Source organism: Arvicanthis niloticus, chromosome 6 (assembly GCF_011762505.2).
Source record: "Arvicanthis niloticus isolate mArvNil1 chromosome 6, mArvNil1.pat.X, whole genome shotgun sequence".
NCBI lineage: Eukaryota > Metazoa > Chordata > Mammalia > Rodentia > Muridae > Arvicanthis > Arvicanthis niloticus.
In genome coordinates this window covers 102,575,701-102,591,279 of record NC_047663.1, presented here as the reverse complement: position 1 = coordinate 102,591,279, position 15,579 = coordinate 102,575,701, and the positions used below count along the sequence as shown (strand labels likewise).

Sequence of the window (15,579 nt, the reverse complement as noted above, 5' to 3'; positions counted from 1 at the left end):
GAGGCTTTCCTGTGGTTAGGATGGAGGATGGTGGAAAAGTGTACATAATAAATTTATAATTTTGTTCTTTGTTTTTCTCTTAGTGGAATCTAGATGTTTCTAACAACAAAGTTTCCATTTGATACACTGGTGAGACCAGAAGTGCACCCATTGGTTATCTTTCAGGGATAATTCTTTTGCCAAGTTGAATCTAATTCAAATACTGAGGCAAAGTGTATTTACTATTTATTTATTTATTTCAGTATTTCTTTAAGGAGAAAACAGTATATAATTAGCTCTTTATTAATGAGGAACAGACTCTGCCAGTCTGAGAAACCGGTCCTCTCTGATGTTTATGAATGGAGGGAAATTCTGCCACTGGCTCCAGGAGGCGCAAAAGGCTGAGGAGTGTCCTGCAATCCTGCAGGCTGCTTTAGCCAGCTGAGGTGTGGAAAGCCATTCTCCTTACTATTCCTTCACTCATTGCTCGAAAGCACCAAAAACTAGCACTGAGATGATAGTGTTGCTGTAGTCTGATCAGAGGCTTAGCCCCACACACCCCAGAAGACACACAAGCCAGTTCCAGACCCCACAGATTTGGCCATGATGGAGTCACAAGCACTGGGCTTTACTTCCTGTCATGAGAAACTAGGAAACCCAACATAAATGAGGTATTTGCTCACACACACTAGGAAACAGAATGTGCGTCAGGACCCAGAGCTCAGGAGGGTGAGCCAGCTCAGACACTGCAGATTAAGTTTATAAAAAGGAAGACTTGTGCTGACTGAGTCCAGAAACCTGCCTGACAGTGCCCTGATGTCTCTGTTGAGGGAAGTGCTCTATGTGATGGACTAGAATGTCACAAGACTAGGTAAGAAATGATCAGCTGAAGTATCCCCATAGCACACATGCTGCAAGCAACCTGAATGCAAAGCTCTCCCCAGGGCAAATGTCAGGCAATAGCAGAGATGCCAAAGGAGATGAAAGTGAGTGTACTTAAAGCACTGTTCCCAGCACAGTCCAAGAGCTGCCATAGTGTGGAGAGAGCAGGAGAACAGAGAGCTGCCCCTCTCAGTGGGGGGTTGGGAGTGTGGGGTGTGAGCCAGAGGGTGAGAGTGTAAGAGAGCTGGCCCTGCCTCCTGCTGATGGTGGCATTGGGTAGCCTAGCCTGCGCAGTGCTGGAGTGTGCCCTGGTGGTACAGACAAGGGAGAGCCAGTGGGCTGAGCAACTCAGTGGTAACCCAGGGCTACATCCAGGGCTTTGATTTGGCCCACCCCCAAAATCTGCATTATCTGTAAACTGCTGTGGATTAGTCCTTGTTGGTATCAGGCTCTGAACCCAGTGACATCACATCTAGGCGACCTCCACATCGCTGCCAAGGCAACCGCCATACATTCCCAGGATCTACCTGGCTACCTCACCTTTACCTGGGAGAGGCTACGTCACCGCCCATATAAAACAGGCAGAACCCTCTGACCTCACTCTCTTCTTCCATCTTCTTCCCCCCACCTTTGCTCTATCTTTTACATATCAGCGCCCCCCCCGCCCCCCGCTGGAACCCTGTGGTCTGTTCTAAGCTGCCTGTGGACCTCTAACATTGGTGTGTTGGGCTAAGACCGAAAACTTTGGGAACCATGACTAGCTGTGCAGGGCTGCCAGCTGCTGCAGCTGCTGGCTGCTGTAATCATGCAGGACGGGACGCCATGTGGCCTGCTGCTACCACCGCCAACCCGGCTGCCGCCACCACCTCCACCACTGCTACACCACGTGAGTTTCCACTGCTTCTGCTGCAGACCAACTCCACCCGCTGCCACGAGGCTCATGGAACTTCCACCACGTGAGCTGTGCCACTGCGGACCCCTACGTGGTGCTCTGCCACGTGGGCTAGGCAGCCAGACTAGGCCTACACAGACCTCATGGTTCCACCTTCCTGATACCAGACTGCTAAAGTCTGCAAACACACACCAGCATACTGATTGGTAAGGAGCTTTCAACTGGTGGGAAGGAGCCTAAATGTCCAGATAGCACCTGGCCAGCCTTTCCTGGGCTGAAGGGTTGGCGTTTCAATGCTCCAGTCCATATAACTGGCCTCCTGGCTGACCTACGAGTTAGGACTTTGGCCGTTGGGTGGATTCCCTCCTCAAAAGCAGTTCACAGTCCCCAAAAGCTCTTGCAGCAGACAGAAAAACCTGGTACCAGGTTGAACTGTTTTCTGGCGATCTCCGGGAATTCACCATCTGGGGCCCCTAGATATTCTCATGATGACCTGATATCTAGGCTCCCTGCCTAATTTGTTATCGATTCTTCTCTCGGGACGCTGATATGAATAGCTCGGTAACAGCCCCCATCCCCCCCCCATCACCCAACAGGTGCTACACTGTCTTCGACTGCACCCCCAGATACCGCACTGGGTTGTCTCCTGAAAAACCTCAAATCTCTAAAATTAATGCCTGGTTACATCTCTAAAATTAATGCCTTGCAAACTGAGACACCTCTGCAATAAGGTCTGGATTCAGTACACTCTAGATAATGGTTTAAAATGGCCACCTAATGGCATGCTAGACCTGATCATTTTACAGGGTCTTCATGCACACTGCCGGCAGTCTGGTAAATGGAAAGACATTCCCTATATCCAAGCATTCATCTACCTTCGCTCTAATCCCTCCATGTGTTCTGCCTGTTCCCCACCCCAGGTTCTTTCAGCCATGAAACCTACTCCACCCCCATTAGATGACACCACACCCTTAGATCCAGCTGACGAACTGCTTCCCCTCCATCATAGACCTGTTTCCATGCTTCCAAAAACCCAAACTGCCGCCTCAGTTTCTTCTCACCAGAATACCTCAAAGTCTACTAGTTCGACCTCTCCAGACCCCTCCCCTCCTTCTGCACTAGCTACAGGCCACTCTAATCGCCCTGCGTTGGCACCAACCTTTACCCCTCCTATCACACGTTCTAAGGCCACAGACAAACTTCCAATTCCTTCTCCTCCAGGGACACCTAAACCAGCATCTGTCCTTCCTCTAAGGGAAGTGGCTGGAGATGATGGTCTGGTCAGAGTACATGTTCCTTTCTCACTGAGTGAACTTTCTCAAATAGAGAGCAGACTGAGTTCCTATACCTCTAACTCCTCCGCCTTTATTAAAGAGTTCCAGTACATCACTCAGTCTTATAGCTTGACTTTCCATGATGTTCATATGATTTTCACTAACAATTTACTTCCTGATGAACGCAGGCGAGTTTGGGAAGAGGCAAAAATGCATGCAGATCAGATTCACCAGACAGACGGAACATATCCAATCGGATCTAAGGCGGTTCCTGACCAGGATCCTTGATGGGATTGTAATTCCTCAGGTGCTATCTTAGCTAGAGATAGATTTATAACATGCCTTTTGGCAGACCTAAGAAAGGCAGCCTTAAAGCCAGTAAACTGAGAAACGCCAAGAGGTTGTCCAGGACAAACAGGAAAACCCATCTCAGTTTTTAGAACGCCTCACAAAGGCTTTATTGCAGTATACTAATCTGGATCCTGAAAACCCAGAAGGTAAGCAACTTCTGATGCCCTACTTTTTTTCCCAGAGCTACCCCGACATAAAAGCTAAACTTAGGAGAGGGGGCCCCTAACTCCACAGGCAGAAGTCTTGGCGCTGGCCTTTAAGGTGTACCATTGAGAGAGATGAGAAAGCCCAAAAACAGATATACCACATGCTGGCAAAGGCTATCCGACCAGCCTCAGCTGCTACCCCAGACTCCTGGTCTTTGAAGGCTCAGGGACCACCAGGCTCCTGCTATAAATGTGGTCAACATGGTCATTGGGCGAAGGCTTGCCCCAACCCCAGCAAGCCAAGGGGACCGTGTCCTAGGTGCCATCAGAAGGGACATTGGGCTGTTGATTGCCCTCATGTCACTCAGAACAGAGGGACATCGCTCCCAGAAAACCCTTCAGCTGACCTTCTAGGCTTGGCTATGGAGGACTGACTGGGCCCCAGCTCTCTCGACCCGACCACGCCTAACACTAGCAGGGAGCCCAGGGTAGATATTATGGTATATAGAAGACCCATCTCCTTCCTCTTGGACACTGGGGCCACTTACTCAGTCCTGACAGAGTTTTGGGGACCCACCTTACCTTCACGTTTTCCTATTGTCAGAGTAGGACGACAACCTTACCTTCCTCACCAGACCCCCTCCCCCCGCCACTTAGCTGCATTTTTAAAGATGTACCTCTCACCCATTTCTTTTTGGTAGTGCCTAGATGTCCTGTCCCCTTATTGAGAAGGGATATTTTAACAAAGTTGGGAGCCTCTATTTCCTTGGGAATTGGGAGCTCTCCCAATTCGCCTAAACCCAAGCTTGCCAGCAGTTCCTCTGCTCCTTCTTCTAGCCAGCCAACCTACTAACACTAACATGTTGTTTCCCTTACCAGCTTCTCAGGTGGACCCCCGAGTTTGGGACGTCCAGAAGCCCTCTGTTGCTAAACACCATTCTCCTGTTGTCATCCAGTCACTAGACTCTACCAGGTACATCACCCAAGCTCAATACCCTCTCCCCCTCCAGAGCCTCAGGGGACTTAAGCCTATCCTTTCTGACCTCTTAAGGAAAAAACTCCTTCACCCTACTTCTTCCCCCTCTAACACCTCTATGTAAGTGAAAAGGAGGGATTTGCCCTTGGAGTCTTAGGTCACCAACTGGGACCCTCTCTTGCACCTGTAGCATACTTATCAAAAAGACTAGATCTAACCATCCAGGGATGGGCACCTGGTATTCATACCTTAGCAGCTGCTGAACTTCTTATTCGAGAGTCAAAGAAACTAACCTTGGGATCGTCTATAACTGTCCTCTCTTCTCACAACCTGTCACAGCTCCTAACTTATAAAGGCTTACAGACTCTACCACCCTCCAGGGTTCTTTCTCTCCAGGTAGCTCTAATAGACGACTCTACCCTCACCTTTCAATCATGCCCACCTCTTAATATTTCCAATCTTCCTCTTTGACCTAATACCAACTACTCCCTATCTCACTCCTGCACTGAAACTTTAGAGGAACTACTATCTCATCCTTCACACATACAGGAGGGCACATTGCCTCAAGCCATCTATACCTGGTATACAGATGGAAGCTCCTTTCTACATGAAGGAACCAGGAAAGCTGGCTATGCCATAGTGTCAGACACCGAGGTGGTGGAGGCACAGGCCCTTCCTGCTCATACCACCAACCAACAGGCTGAACTAATAGCCCTCACTCGTGCCTTCCAGCTGGCACGGGGACAATCCCTCAACATCTACACAGATTCCAAATATGCTTTCCATCTCCTCCTGTCCCACGCTGCCATCTGGAAGGAGCGTGGGTTACTTACCACAGAAGGAGGATCAGTAACTAATGCAAACCAAATTATGGCCATGCTAAAGGCCTCCCATCTCCCCACAGCTATTGGGATTGTCCACTGCAGATCCCACAGGACAGATGACTCTACTGTCTCCAAGGGAAACAACCGAGAGCTGATGGGGCAGCTAGAGCTGCAGCCCTTAGGGGTCTAGACTCATCTTACCCTCCCCAGGACATTCTTACACTGCAACCCACATCCCCACCTACACCCCCTGACACTCATCAAACTCTGTCCTATCTTCTCCAACTCTTTCATCCTAACAGCCAAGCGTTGTCTTATTTTGTTAAGACCCACCTACAGCCTACTCCTGAGGACCTAAGTTTCTTAAAATCTATCACTGCTTCTTGCAAAATCTGTCAGATGTCAGATCCCAACTCAAGGTATCGTAGAACCCCTTTTCCTACCCATCAGGCTAGAGGTTCCCATCCTGGAACTGATGGGCAACTTGACTTTACCCACATGCCCACTGTCAAACGTGCCAACTACCTCCTGGTCTTGGTGGACACCTTCTCAGGCTGGGTAGAGGCTTTCCCCACAACTAACAAAAGGGCTCAGACAGTCTCTGATCTCCTCCTCCGAGAGATCATCCTCCGATTTGGTGTCCCAGCCTCCCTTCAGTCAGACAATGGTCCTGAATTTACTTCCCAGATTTCTCAAATTCTAAGGCCCTAGACATCCCCTGGCATTTTCATATTCCCTACCATCCTCAATCTTCAGGTAAGGTAGAAAGAACTAACTGCTCTTTAAAAGCCACTCTTGTCAAGCTGTCACAGGAACTTCATCTTGACTGGGTAAAACTCCTACCTCTGGCTCTTTTCACCCTATGAGCACTCCCCAAGTGGCCTCTCCTCATCTCACCCTTTGAACTCATGTATGGATGACCAGTTCTAATTCCTGGTCTTTCACCTAAATGCTCCCCCCTCCCCAACCATCTACTCACCCCATTACTTTGCCACCTCCGTTCTCTCTTGTGAAACTTTGCAGACCACCATCTACCTCGACCACACAGTCTCTTGTCCATTGACTGTCAACATTGGAGACCAAGTCTTTCTCTCCTCTCCAGATCATCGGCCCTCACCCTTCTCTCCCCAATTGCAGGGCCCTTTTAAGGTAATTCTTGTGACTCCTAGAGCTGCTAATCTTGAGGGACTCCCTTATTAGGTCCACTTGTCTCACCTCAAGCCTTTCACCCCTCCATCTAAAATCAACTCTTCATACACGTTGACCCTAACAGGACTGTGCTCTATTAAGCTCCAGAGGACTTTGAAATCATCCACCTTGTCCTCAATCCCAGAAAATGAGACTCTACTCCGGCAGCCGAGCTCGACCTCGCTGGACTAGACATGGGTTTCTCGTCCTCCCCCTGATGCTTGTTTCTATCCAGGTCAGCCCTTATATCTGGAGGTTTGAGGTTCAAGAGACCCCCACAGATAACAAACAGTCTTCCCAACAGGGCCAGGAAACTGTTCCATAGCTGGATGCCAAGAACCAATCCAAATTGCTGCCATCCCTCTATCTGTTGTCCCTTCTAAATATTATGTTCTCTACACTTGCTTTCTCTTTGACCAGATAGATTATTATTGTAGAAACTGGCTAGATGATTACGGGGGCTGCCCATTTTGGTCTTGTCAGATACATATGCTAGGATCACGGACCAACCATTTCTTCTACTAACACCGCAAGACACTCTGTGGTGCTTCAGAACCGACGGGGGCCAGATGTTCTGACAGCTAAAGAAGATGGTCTTCACTAGTTCCTCCAAGAAGAATGCTGTTTTTAGGGAATGTGAGACCTCCAGTTCTAAGATTTTTAAAAACCCATATAAAAGCAGATACTCTTTTGTAACATCCTTTCTAGTCATCCCCCTGGTGTTATTATTTCTAACCAAACTATTAATCAGTTCCTGTTACAGGATTACCAGCCGCTGTCCACAGAGGAACCTGATACACATATCAACCGAGTGGACCCTGATGGTGAAAGCCAGCTATACCCCACAACGAACTACGCCCCTACACAGCAGGAAGTAGTTTAAGAGACACTGTGCCCCAACTCCCCTTTCACCATCGGCTTCCCCTCCCCTTTTTTCTTCTCTTTATAATAAGAAAAAGGGAGGTATGTTGATATCAGGCTCTGAACCCAGTGACATCACATCTAGGCAACCCTATCTCACCTTTACCTTGGAGAGGCTATGTCACTGCCCATATAAAACAGGCAGAACCCTCCCTGACCTAGCTCTCTTCTTCCATCTTCTTCCCTCCACCTTTGTCTTATCTCCTGAATAACCTCCCCCCTTGGAACCGTTTGGTCTGGAGTGGTCTGTTCTAAGCTGCACGTGGACCTCTAACAGTCCTGCTGATTCAAATCTGCAGGATCTCCATGACACAGGACAACAAAAGGATAATCAGGCCCTGTGAAGATTCAATATTGATGGTGTCACAGAAACCAGAGACTGAACCAGACCAATGACTCATTGCAATGAACGTTCACAAGTCAAGATATGTAGATAGAGGGGTATGTTATGAGACACACTGTGACATACTACAGCCTCTATGACAAGATGTTTTCTGTTTTATTTTGCTTTGTTTGTGTGGTTTTTATTATTTTTGTGGAGGGAGGGAGGTTGCAAGGACAGAAGGCAGATACAAGGGGACAGGGAGACGAGTGGAACTGGGGTGCATGATGTGAAAGTCACAAAGAATCAATAAAAAGTTAAAAAAATGTACCTCTAGATCTTGACAGGCAAAATTTACAAAAGGCTTTGAGGTGACCTAAAAGTTACTCAGTGCCTACCAAAGCCAAAACCCAGTGCTTTTTAAATGAAGACAGCAAAACCCAAGCTCAGACACTCAGCCTGGTAACAGTCATGTTATAGCCATCAGCCTTTGTTTGTCCTTTACGTATACATATGTTCACACATGCATACATAGACTATTACAGTTTTTATGACTCCTATGTGTAACATGCACACACACACACACACACACACACACACACACACACGGGGGCGGGGAGAATTATACATAAGAAAGATAAATCCACAAAGATAACTAGTAGCTTTAAATTTCTAAATACATGGTGAAGGAGTGAACAGAAGATTATTGGTGACTGCAGACAGCATTTCATGAGTGGAATCTGACAGAGACACAACGTTCTACCCTTAAGGGTGCATGAGAGAATTAGTTGCTTATACAATATAAACATTCCACAAGAAAGCATATTTTAGAGAATGCTAGTGCCATTATTGAGGAAAATAAAAACCAAAACACTTTCTAAAACCTTACCTGAGCTTGAGTTACAGTTACTCATCAGCACATTCCAGCTCTTAGAAAAACAATGGAGGCTAACGCGCACACACACGGGGCTAGGGGTCAGAGAGCCGAGGGTGGAAGTGGCATTACATCTCACACACTGACCAGGAGCCGCACAAGTCGGTCACCACTTGTGACCAACTTGTTATCACTTTAGTTTGCTTCCTTTTTCTTTTTTCCTTTAAAACTAGGGATATCTAAATTATCCTGGGTTCCCAACAGAATATGATAAAATATATTTTATTCCTACTGCCAGCCTGAAGGGGATTGGTTAAGAACACACATCTACTTGCTCGTGTACCTTAAATATTATTCCAAACATATTACAGTCCTACAACAGAAATGGATACGAAAATTTCCAGTTGTGTAGGACTCTTAACGGCTGAATTCTGTGGATTCATCTAAGGTTAACTCGTTGAAAAGAAACAAGAAGACATGTACCTCTAAGAACATCTCCCACCCCTAGTTTCCAGTGTGGAATCCTGCCCCACCTCTGGAATTTTAGACATTCCATTTAGGCTTCCAGTGGGAAAACCCCAGGACATTTAGCATTTAGAGCCAACTATAAACCCAATCAATCCTAATTACCTACTTCCTGAAGTAATCCAGCCTCCAGATCACTTGGGTTCTGCCCTTCACATTTATTTCTAGTTTTACGTGTGTATATGAAGTTATTTTATATAGAAACAGATACATATAAGATGCTAAAAAAAAGTATATTAGTACACAATAAAGCATTGAAAGGGACCCAAATAAAGTCAATTTACAGCCTCATCCCCTGAACTTAAAGCTTCAGGCAAACCAGGTACCATCATTGAAAGGTATCTCAGAAGAACATTCTAAGTCACTGCAAGTATTTCCACTTTGTGCATTTCAGAATCAATGGGAAACAAGTCACAGCAACATAAACATGTTCTTAATATCCATGCTTATTTTTTAACGAGTCATTGCTGAACCTAATCTAATTTCTTTGTTAAACAACAACAACAAAAAAAAGAAATCAAGTCATAATAAAAACAAGAGAGATGGGATTATGCCAGAGATTTCCTGTAATTGAAGTAAAAAAAAAAGTTTAGATGATGACCTAGAAGAAGAAACCTCCTTAAACACGACAAACAGCTATTTAATTACTTTACAACACTGAATGTCTTCTGCCCAGTAGTTATCATCCACATCACAGGCCTTCGGTATCTCAGTAACCACATCTATTGATTTAATCTCCTCAGAATAAGAGCATGGGAGGGAGAGCAGATGTACTCCAGCCCTGGGTGATGGAGGGGTCTGTTCAGGAGCCTGATGACTGGGCCTGCCCTACTGGAACTCCTGCAAGTAGCCTGTGAGAATGTCAACTTGGAGCCTGTTCTGGAGGGCAGGGTCCCTAGAGAGTCCGAATGTTAGCCTGTTTGTATTTTCACATGCTTTACAATCTGAAAGTCCTTCCTAATAGATACTGACTGATGCCCAGGGAATGCTAGGATTGTGGGAACTGGCAGAACCCATGAGAGATAGCTTCCTGGGAAACCTGTGCCCACTGCTTTTCCCTCTCAGGGACCAAAAGATAAGCTTCCTGTCAGTGTTGTGAAGGTGTATGAGTAGTAGGAAGAAGCTGGGTGCCATTTTTGTTTCTTTAAAAAAAAGTCATTGTGGAAACAGGGAGCAAAAATTACTGTGACTACTAAAAAAACCAAAACAAACCCATCAAGTTATAAAACATCATCGAGAGAAAACCTATAAAAATGATATGCCTTTGTCATGGACAAAGGTACCAGATTCTTTAAGTATCCACAGTCATTCTGCACTGTTCTAAACACTACAGTTACCTCCTCTCCTGTTGAATTGATCAAATGGGCAGGAAGTAGGTATGGCCCCCAGTCTGCAGGAAAGAAGCAAGAAGAGGGAGGAAAATGCACAGGTAGGAAAGGTCCGCCTAGGGCTTGGCCCTGGCTGCTGTCAGAACTGCTGTTCTTAACCACCCTATGGGGGTGGTTCCTGCTCATCAAGCATGGAAAACTGAGTGCTTACAATGTCCCTGTGTGTCCAGAGAGAATCATCTCTACACTGCTTCTCTGTATATGGTCAGGGAATTGCTTTCAGAGACCTACATGCATTCTGAATTGCTGGTCCTATATTACAAGCTGGAAATCTAAGAATTATCTTAGGGCAAGGCACACAATGGTCATCTCAATGCTGTTTGCTAATAATATCTTTAAAAAATATCTTTCAGTGACCAGTGAGATGGTTCAGCTAGTCAAGCAAGGTACTTGCAGCCATGTCTGATAGCCTGAGTTCAATTCTCAGAACCCATATGGTAGAGACAGTGGAGGGAAAGAACCACGCTGTCTTTACATAAGCATACGTGTGTAAACACTCATACACATAAATAAATATAAAAATAAAAGTATCTTTATTCCTATCCTCGAAGTGTCAATTTTTAACAGCATGAGAGATGCTGGCTAACTTTTTTAAGTATAGTATTCCATGAGAGGTTGGTCAAGCAGCACAGTCAGCATCACAATTGCCCTGTCAGGAGGAGGCTTCTAGCCTAGGTAGTATTCTAATTTTGTTGCTATCAACGTCCTAGTCTGCAGTTTGTCAACCATCCAAACACCTGGCAGGTTCTAAATGCAGCCTGCAGGAACCCAAGACTAGTGGCAAATGAAACTTCTTGCTTTTCTTGTTATGTCCTATTAAACACAAGGATCACACAGCAACATCTTAAGATGGTAAATACAGATATTGGCACTTTCTCAACAAAAACAGCAACATACATGACAAGAAAAGACATTGATCATTTGAGCTTTTAAAAAAAAGGCGAAATAGTGCCTTTTAAACTTGACATGATGCCACCATCAGCACATTAACACATACCTGTTGACCTCTGAGAACCACAGGAAGAGAATACTGTTATTCTAAGGTAGAGCCATTATATTAAGAATAACATCCATCAAGTCAATTTCTCTTTCCTTTTGGCAATGAGGAGCATTTGACAACAGAGAGCTCTATGTATATTTAATAACATGACACGTGTCTACTCTGGATCTATGGAAAAGTCATCAGCTGGCTGACGTGGGAGCACACTGAGGGCTGTGATGCCTAATGAAGAACACAAGACAGCGTAAGAATGAGGTAGAGGAGCATGTGATGTGATGAGAAGGCCGTGGAGGGAGCAATGGCTGAAGCTGCAGACAGACACTGGGATGGGTGTGCTGTGACAGACTGCTTCTCAGACTTACCTGTACTCACAGACTGAGCGGGCAAAGGAAGCTGCAGTCCTGACTCCCCAAAGACTATACTTCCTGTTAATAACAGTGAGGGCAGCAGTGAGGCAGGAGAGCCAAGAGTATGGGTAAAGAAGTTAGAAAACACTGGTTATGATGGCTTCTTAGTTTATGTGATCATTAACTACAAGCCGGAAGGAAGGAAGGAAGGAAGGAAGGAAGAAAGGAAGGAAAGAAGGAAGGAGGGAAAGAAGGAAGGAAGGAAGGAAGGAAGGAAGGAAGGAAGGAAGGAAATGAAGACCCAATTCATTGTTATTCTTGTTCATTTTGTTGCTTTCTGTTATAATAGTACTACTTTATTGATCTTAAAGTATAAGCTAAATGACACTGAACAAAACACTCATGTTTCCCAGTACCCTCCCTCTATTTAATAGGCTCTTCATAGGTAGGGTAGAGTATAGGTTTCTAATGTCTCTTTTCTCATATAGGTTTCTAATTTCTCTTTTCTTTTTCTTGATGCTCTCTGAAGGATTACAACTCCTCCTTTACAAGTTAGTTCATTAATCACCAGTCCAATGTCTAATAAAACATATAGATTCTAATTTTAAGAAAACCATCTCTCTCATATATATGTATATATCCCATACTTTTTGAATCTAGTACCTTAAAAAAAGCCTTTTAAACTATTTAGGCTAGGCATTTGTATATGTTATGATGCTGTAATTTCAATGTCAGCTTAAACTAAACTGCTAATTACACTATTCTCTAAGTCACCTTTTCAGTACATATAATAATCAATAATCACTGATGCTTCAAAGGCATTTTTTAAAGAGATACCATTTAAAACTCCAAACAAATGACTCTATGAAATGTTAGGGAGAGGGGTCTGTAGCCCTGAGGATGCACCTTTGAAACTGTGGGTCCTCCTGCTCCCCTCCCATCAGCATATGGCATATGCTATGAGGGTGTGTAAAGCAACACACTGAAACAAACTAAATCCTTACTAACAACAACTGAATAAGAAACCCAGAGCAGAAGAGGGCAGACAGGTTATAGGTAATTATAGGCATTGTGAAACAAAGCAAGTTATTCAGTAGGAGACTATAAAGCCATTATGAAAGGGAGTGCCTCAGCCCTGGGGTCTTTATAAGGCTTCGTTTTCATTCTGAAGGAGTCAGGAGATAAACTGTTCACAAACACCATCTTCTGCCACAACCAGTGAAGAATTTCATTTGCAGGTGTCGATCTAGAATTTGTTTTTGAACTTTATATTTGTGTTTAGTCTAAGTCCTAACAGATGATTGCAAAAATTAAAACTTGAATATGGAATATATAAATATACACAATTTTCTTTTCTTAGCCCAACTTTTGAAGAAAAATGATCAAACCTTGTCATAGTGTTTAGCGATGCCCTGAAGAGTCATAGTAAACATTCTGGACCCAAATGCCAACAGGAAAGTGAGCCAGGGGAGTTTTACAGAAAATGATCAACTGCTGTCTATTCACTGTCTGTGATACTTTCAGAATGTTGTGGCTTCTGGCTCCAGAAACAACACTGGCCATCTCCTCTCCTCTCCATCCCATTGTGCCAGCTCACGTGCAGTCCATGGAGCAGAGTTTGCCCAAGAACAATGTTTATTATGTTTGCACATTTCTAAACACCTGAACTAACAGACTGATGAGGGGCAGGGAATGTTCTCAGAAAATGCAAAGAACAGAGCAGCTGTAAACAGAAGCTGTTATTCACTAAGGTGTCTGCCCTTGGCTTAGGGCCACAGTCTGGAAAGTTCCCTGACTGTATGTGGCTAGATAAAGCCCTGTGCTGAGTCCAAAGCCAAGGACTCTCTTGTTTCCTGTGTGCAACCAACTCTTGAGTACATCGTCTCCTCTCTTGGAAAGATCACTAACGACAAGGCAAGAGAGAGTCTAAGTTGCTCACTGTATAAATGTAATGCAAGGGGGAAAATCTCAGAAAAAAAAAAAAAATCAGATGAGGCTGTAAACTCAAGTTTCTAACCATGCTAACCAGTGATCTAAACGTTTGAAAAGAAATATGTCCTTACTGGGACCCCACACATGCCATTTCACAGTAAATGTTTCTGATGGGATTGGGTGAGTCAGACAGAGGTGGGAGGCCACAATCAAAAGCCTTTCAGGATAAGCAGGTGGCAGGCACTGCTTCACTCCCACTGGATAGATATTACCAATGGTGAACCTGAAGCTGTGTGAAGTGAGATGAGTCTCACTCACACTGAAATACCAAAGATGCTCTGGAGAGTGTGAGACACCAAGCAGCTCTTTATCCTAGCAGCTACAGTAGCTTCTCTGCAGGAATGCTGGCAATGCCTGATAGTTCTGCATCTGTCCTGCTTTTCTCTCCTGAAAACAACCTCAGAATGGTGTCTGCCAGAGTAGAGCTCTCTTTGAGTGTGGATGCAGGAAAGGGCTGGCTGCAGCTCTTTTGGAAATGTGGCATCTACCTATACTGTCCTCCACCTGAGCTTTTCTCATTGAATACTAAAGGTCAACATAAATATAGAAATAAGATGGCGCTAACTACTGTGTACTATGCCAGAATGAAGCTCAGTGTCCCAGTGGATTGACTACATAAACAAACACTGCATATTATAGCTCTTATAGGGCCCATCTGGAAAAGCTGACTGCCTAAGTGACTGCCTTATTGAGATGTTATTGGGTGTAATTTTAGCAACATAGGCTACAATGATGCAATCCTTCTACTCACTAATCACAGACTTAAACACCTACAATATGTTCAACAGAAAAGAACACAGCACCAGTGAGAAAAGTTCAAATTCCTAGGGATAACAACAAAACACACAAGCAGGGACATGTGAATCACACAATTTTTGGTAACACAATATTTTGTAAGTGGTTTTGAGACTAATACCTACATTTTGATATAATTTAAGCATAAGATTAAAAAGAGCTAAAAATATGAATAATATACATTAAAAGATCAAAGAAAGCAAGTCAGGTCTATCACCTATCTTTCTTATTTGATATTATATAAATATATGAAACGTTCTGCTCAAAACCCAGATTTCTATTTATTTAACAGTTTAATTTGTTTTAATTGGAGGGAGGACACAGATTCGATTCTCACAACTGTCCAGGAATGCCAATATGTCATTACTCACAGTTAGTACTCCACTCTAACGCACTTCTCCTGACTCAGGTTCTTATCCCTTGACCAGTATCTCCCTAAAAACCTACATTTCTGGTAGCTGTACACAAGGATCACTTTCATACCTTGGAATGTGTATGTAAAGCAGGTAGATGTTTCAAATTTCCTGCAGTCATCTCAGAAAAAAAAAGGGAGTTACCTCCTGTTTGAATCCTTAGATGGTACTTCACTGTGAGATGGTCTTCCATGGCTTAACACTTAACAGAAATTAGTCTTGGGGAAAACACATTGGGCTAAAAAGCCAACTTCATTCAAAAATAAATTTATATTTATAGAATCACTATAATGATAATCAAAGAAAAAAATCAATACATTACTTATATCCAAGCTATAAAGTACAATATTATTGCTACAAAAAAAGTGTTTCAAAATTATTTTCTAAAATAGTCCAACATTTTTCTCTCATAAAGGACACTAGTAAAAGTAGCTAATCTGGGAAACAAGCAGGCAGGCATAAGACAGACGGGAAACCAGCATATGTTTTA

The 15,579-nt window shown here is 44.2% G+C and overlaps 1 protein-coding gene across 6 annotated transcripts in view; it reads right to left on the bottom strand.

The window, feature by feature from the left end:
* Nucleotides 1–15,579, bottom strand: part of Mrtfb (myocardin related transcription factor B) — a 159,525-nt gene that overhangs the window by 75,776 nt on the left and 68,170 nt on the right. For 3 of the 6 annotated variants that reach the window (XM_076937449.1, XM_076937448.1, XM_076937450.1), the window contains exon 4: nucleotides 11,905–11,967. The exons of the other annotated variants lie outside the window; for them this stretch is intronic. In XM_076937449.1, coding sequence (XP_076793564.1) covers nucleotides 11,905–11,967 — 63 coding nt within the window. The remainder of the gene's footprint in view (nucleotides 1–11,904; nucleotides 11,968–15,579) is intronic. 6 annotated transcript variants of the gene reach the window in all.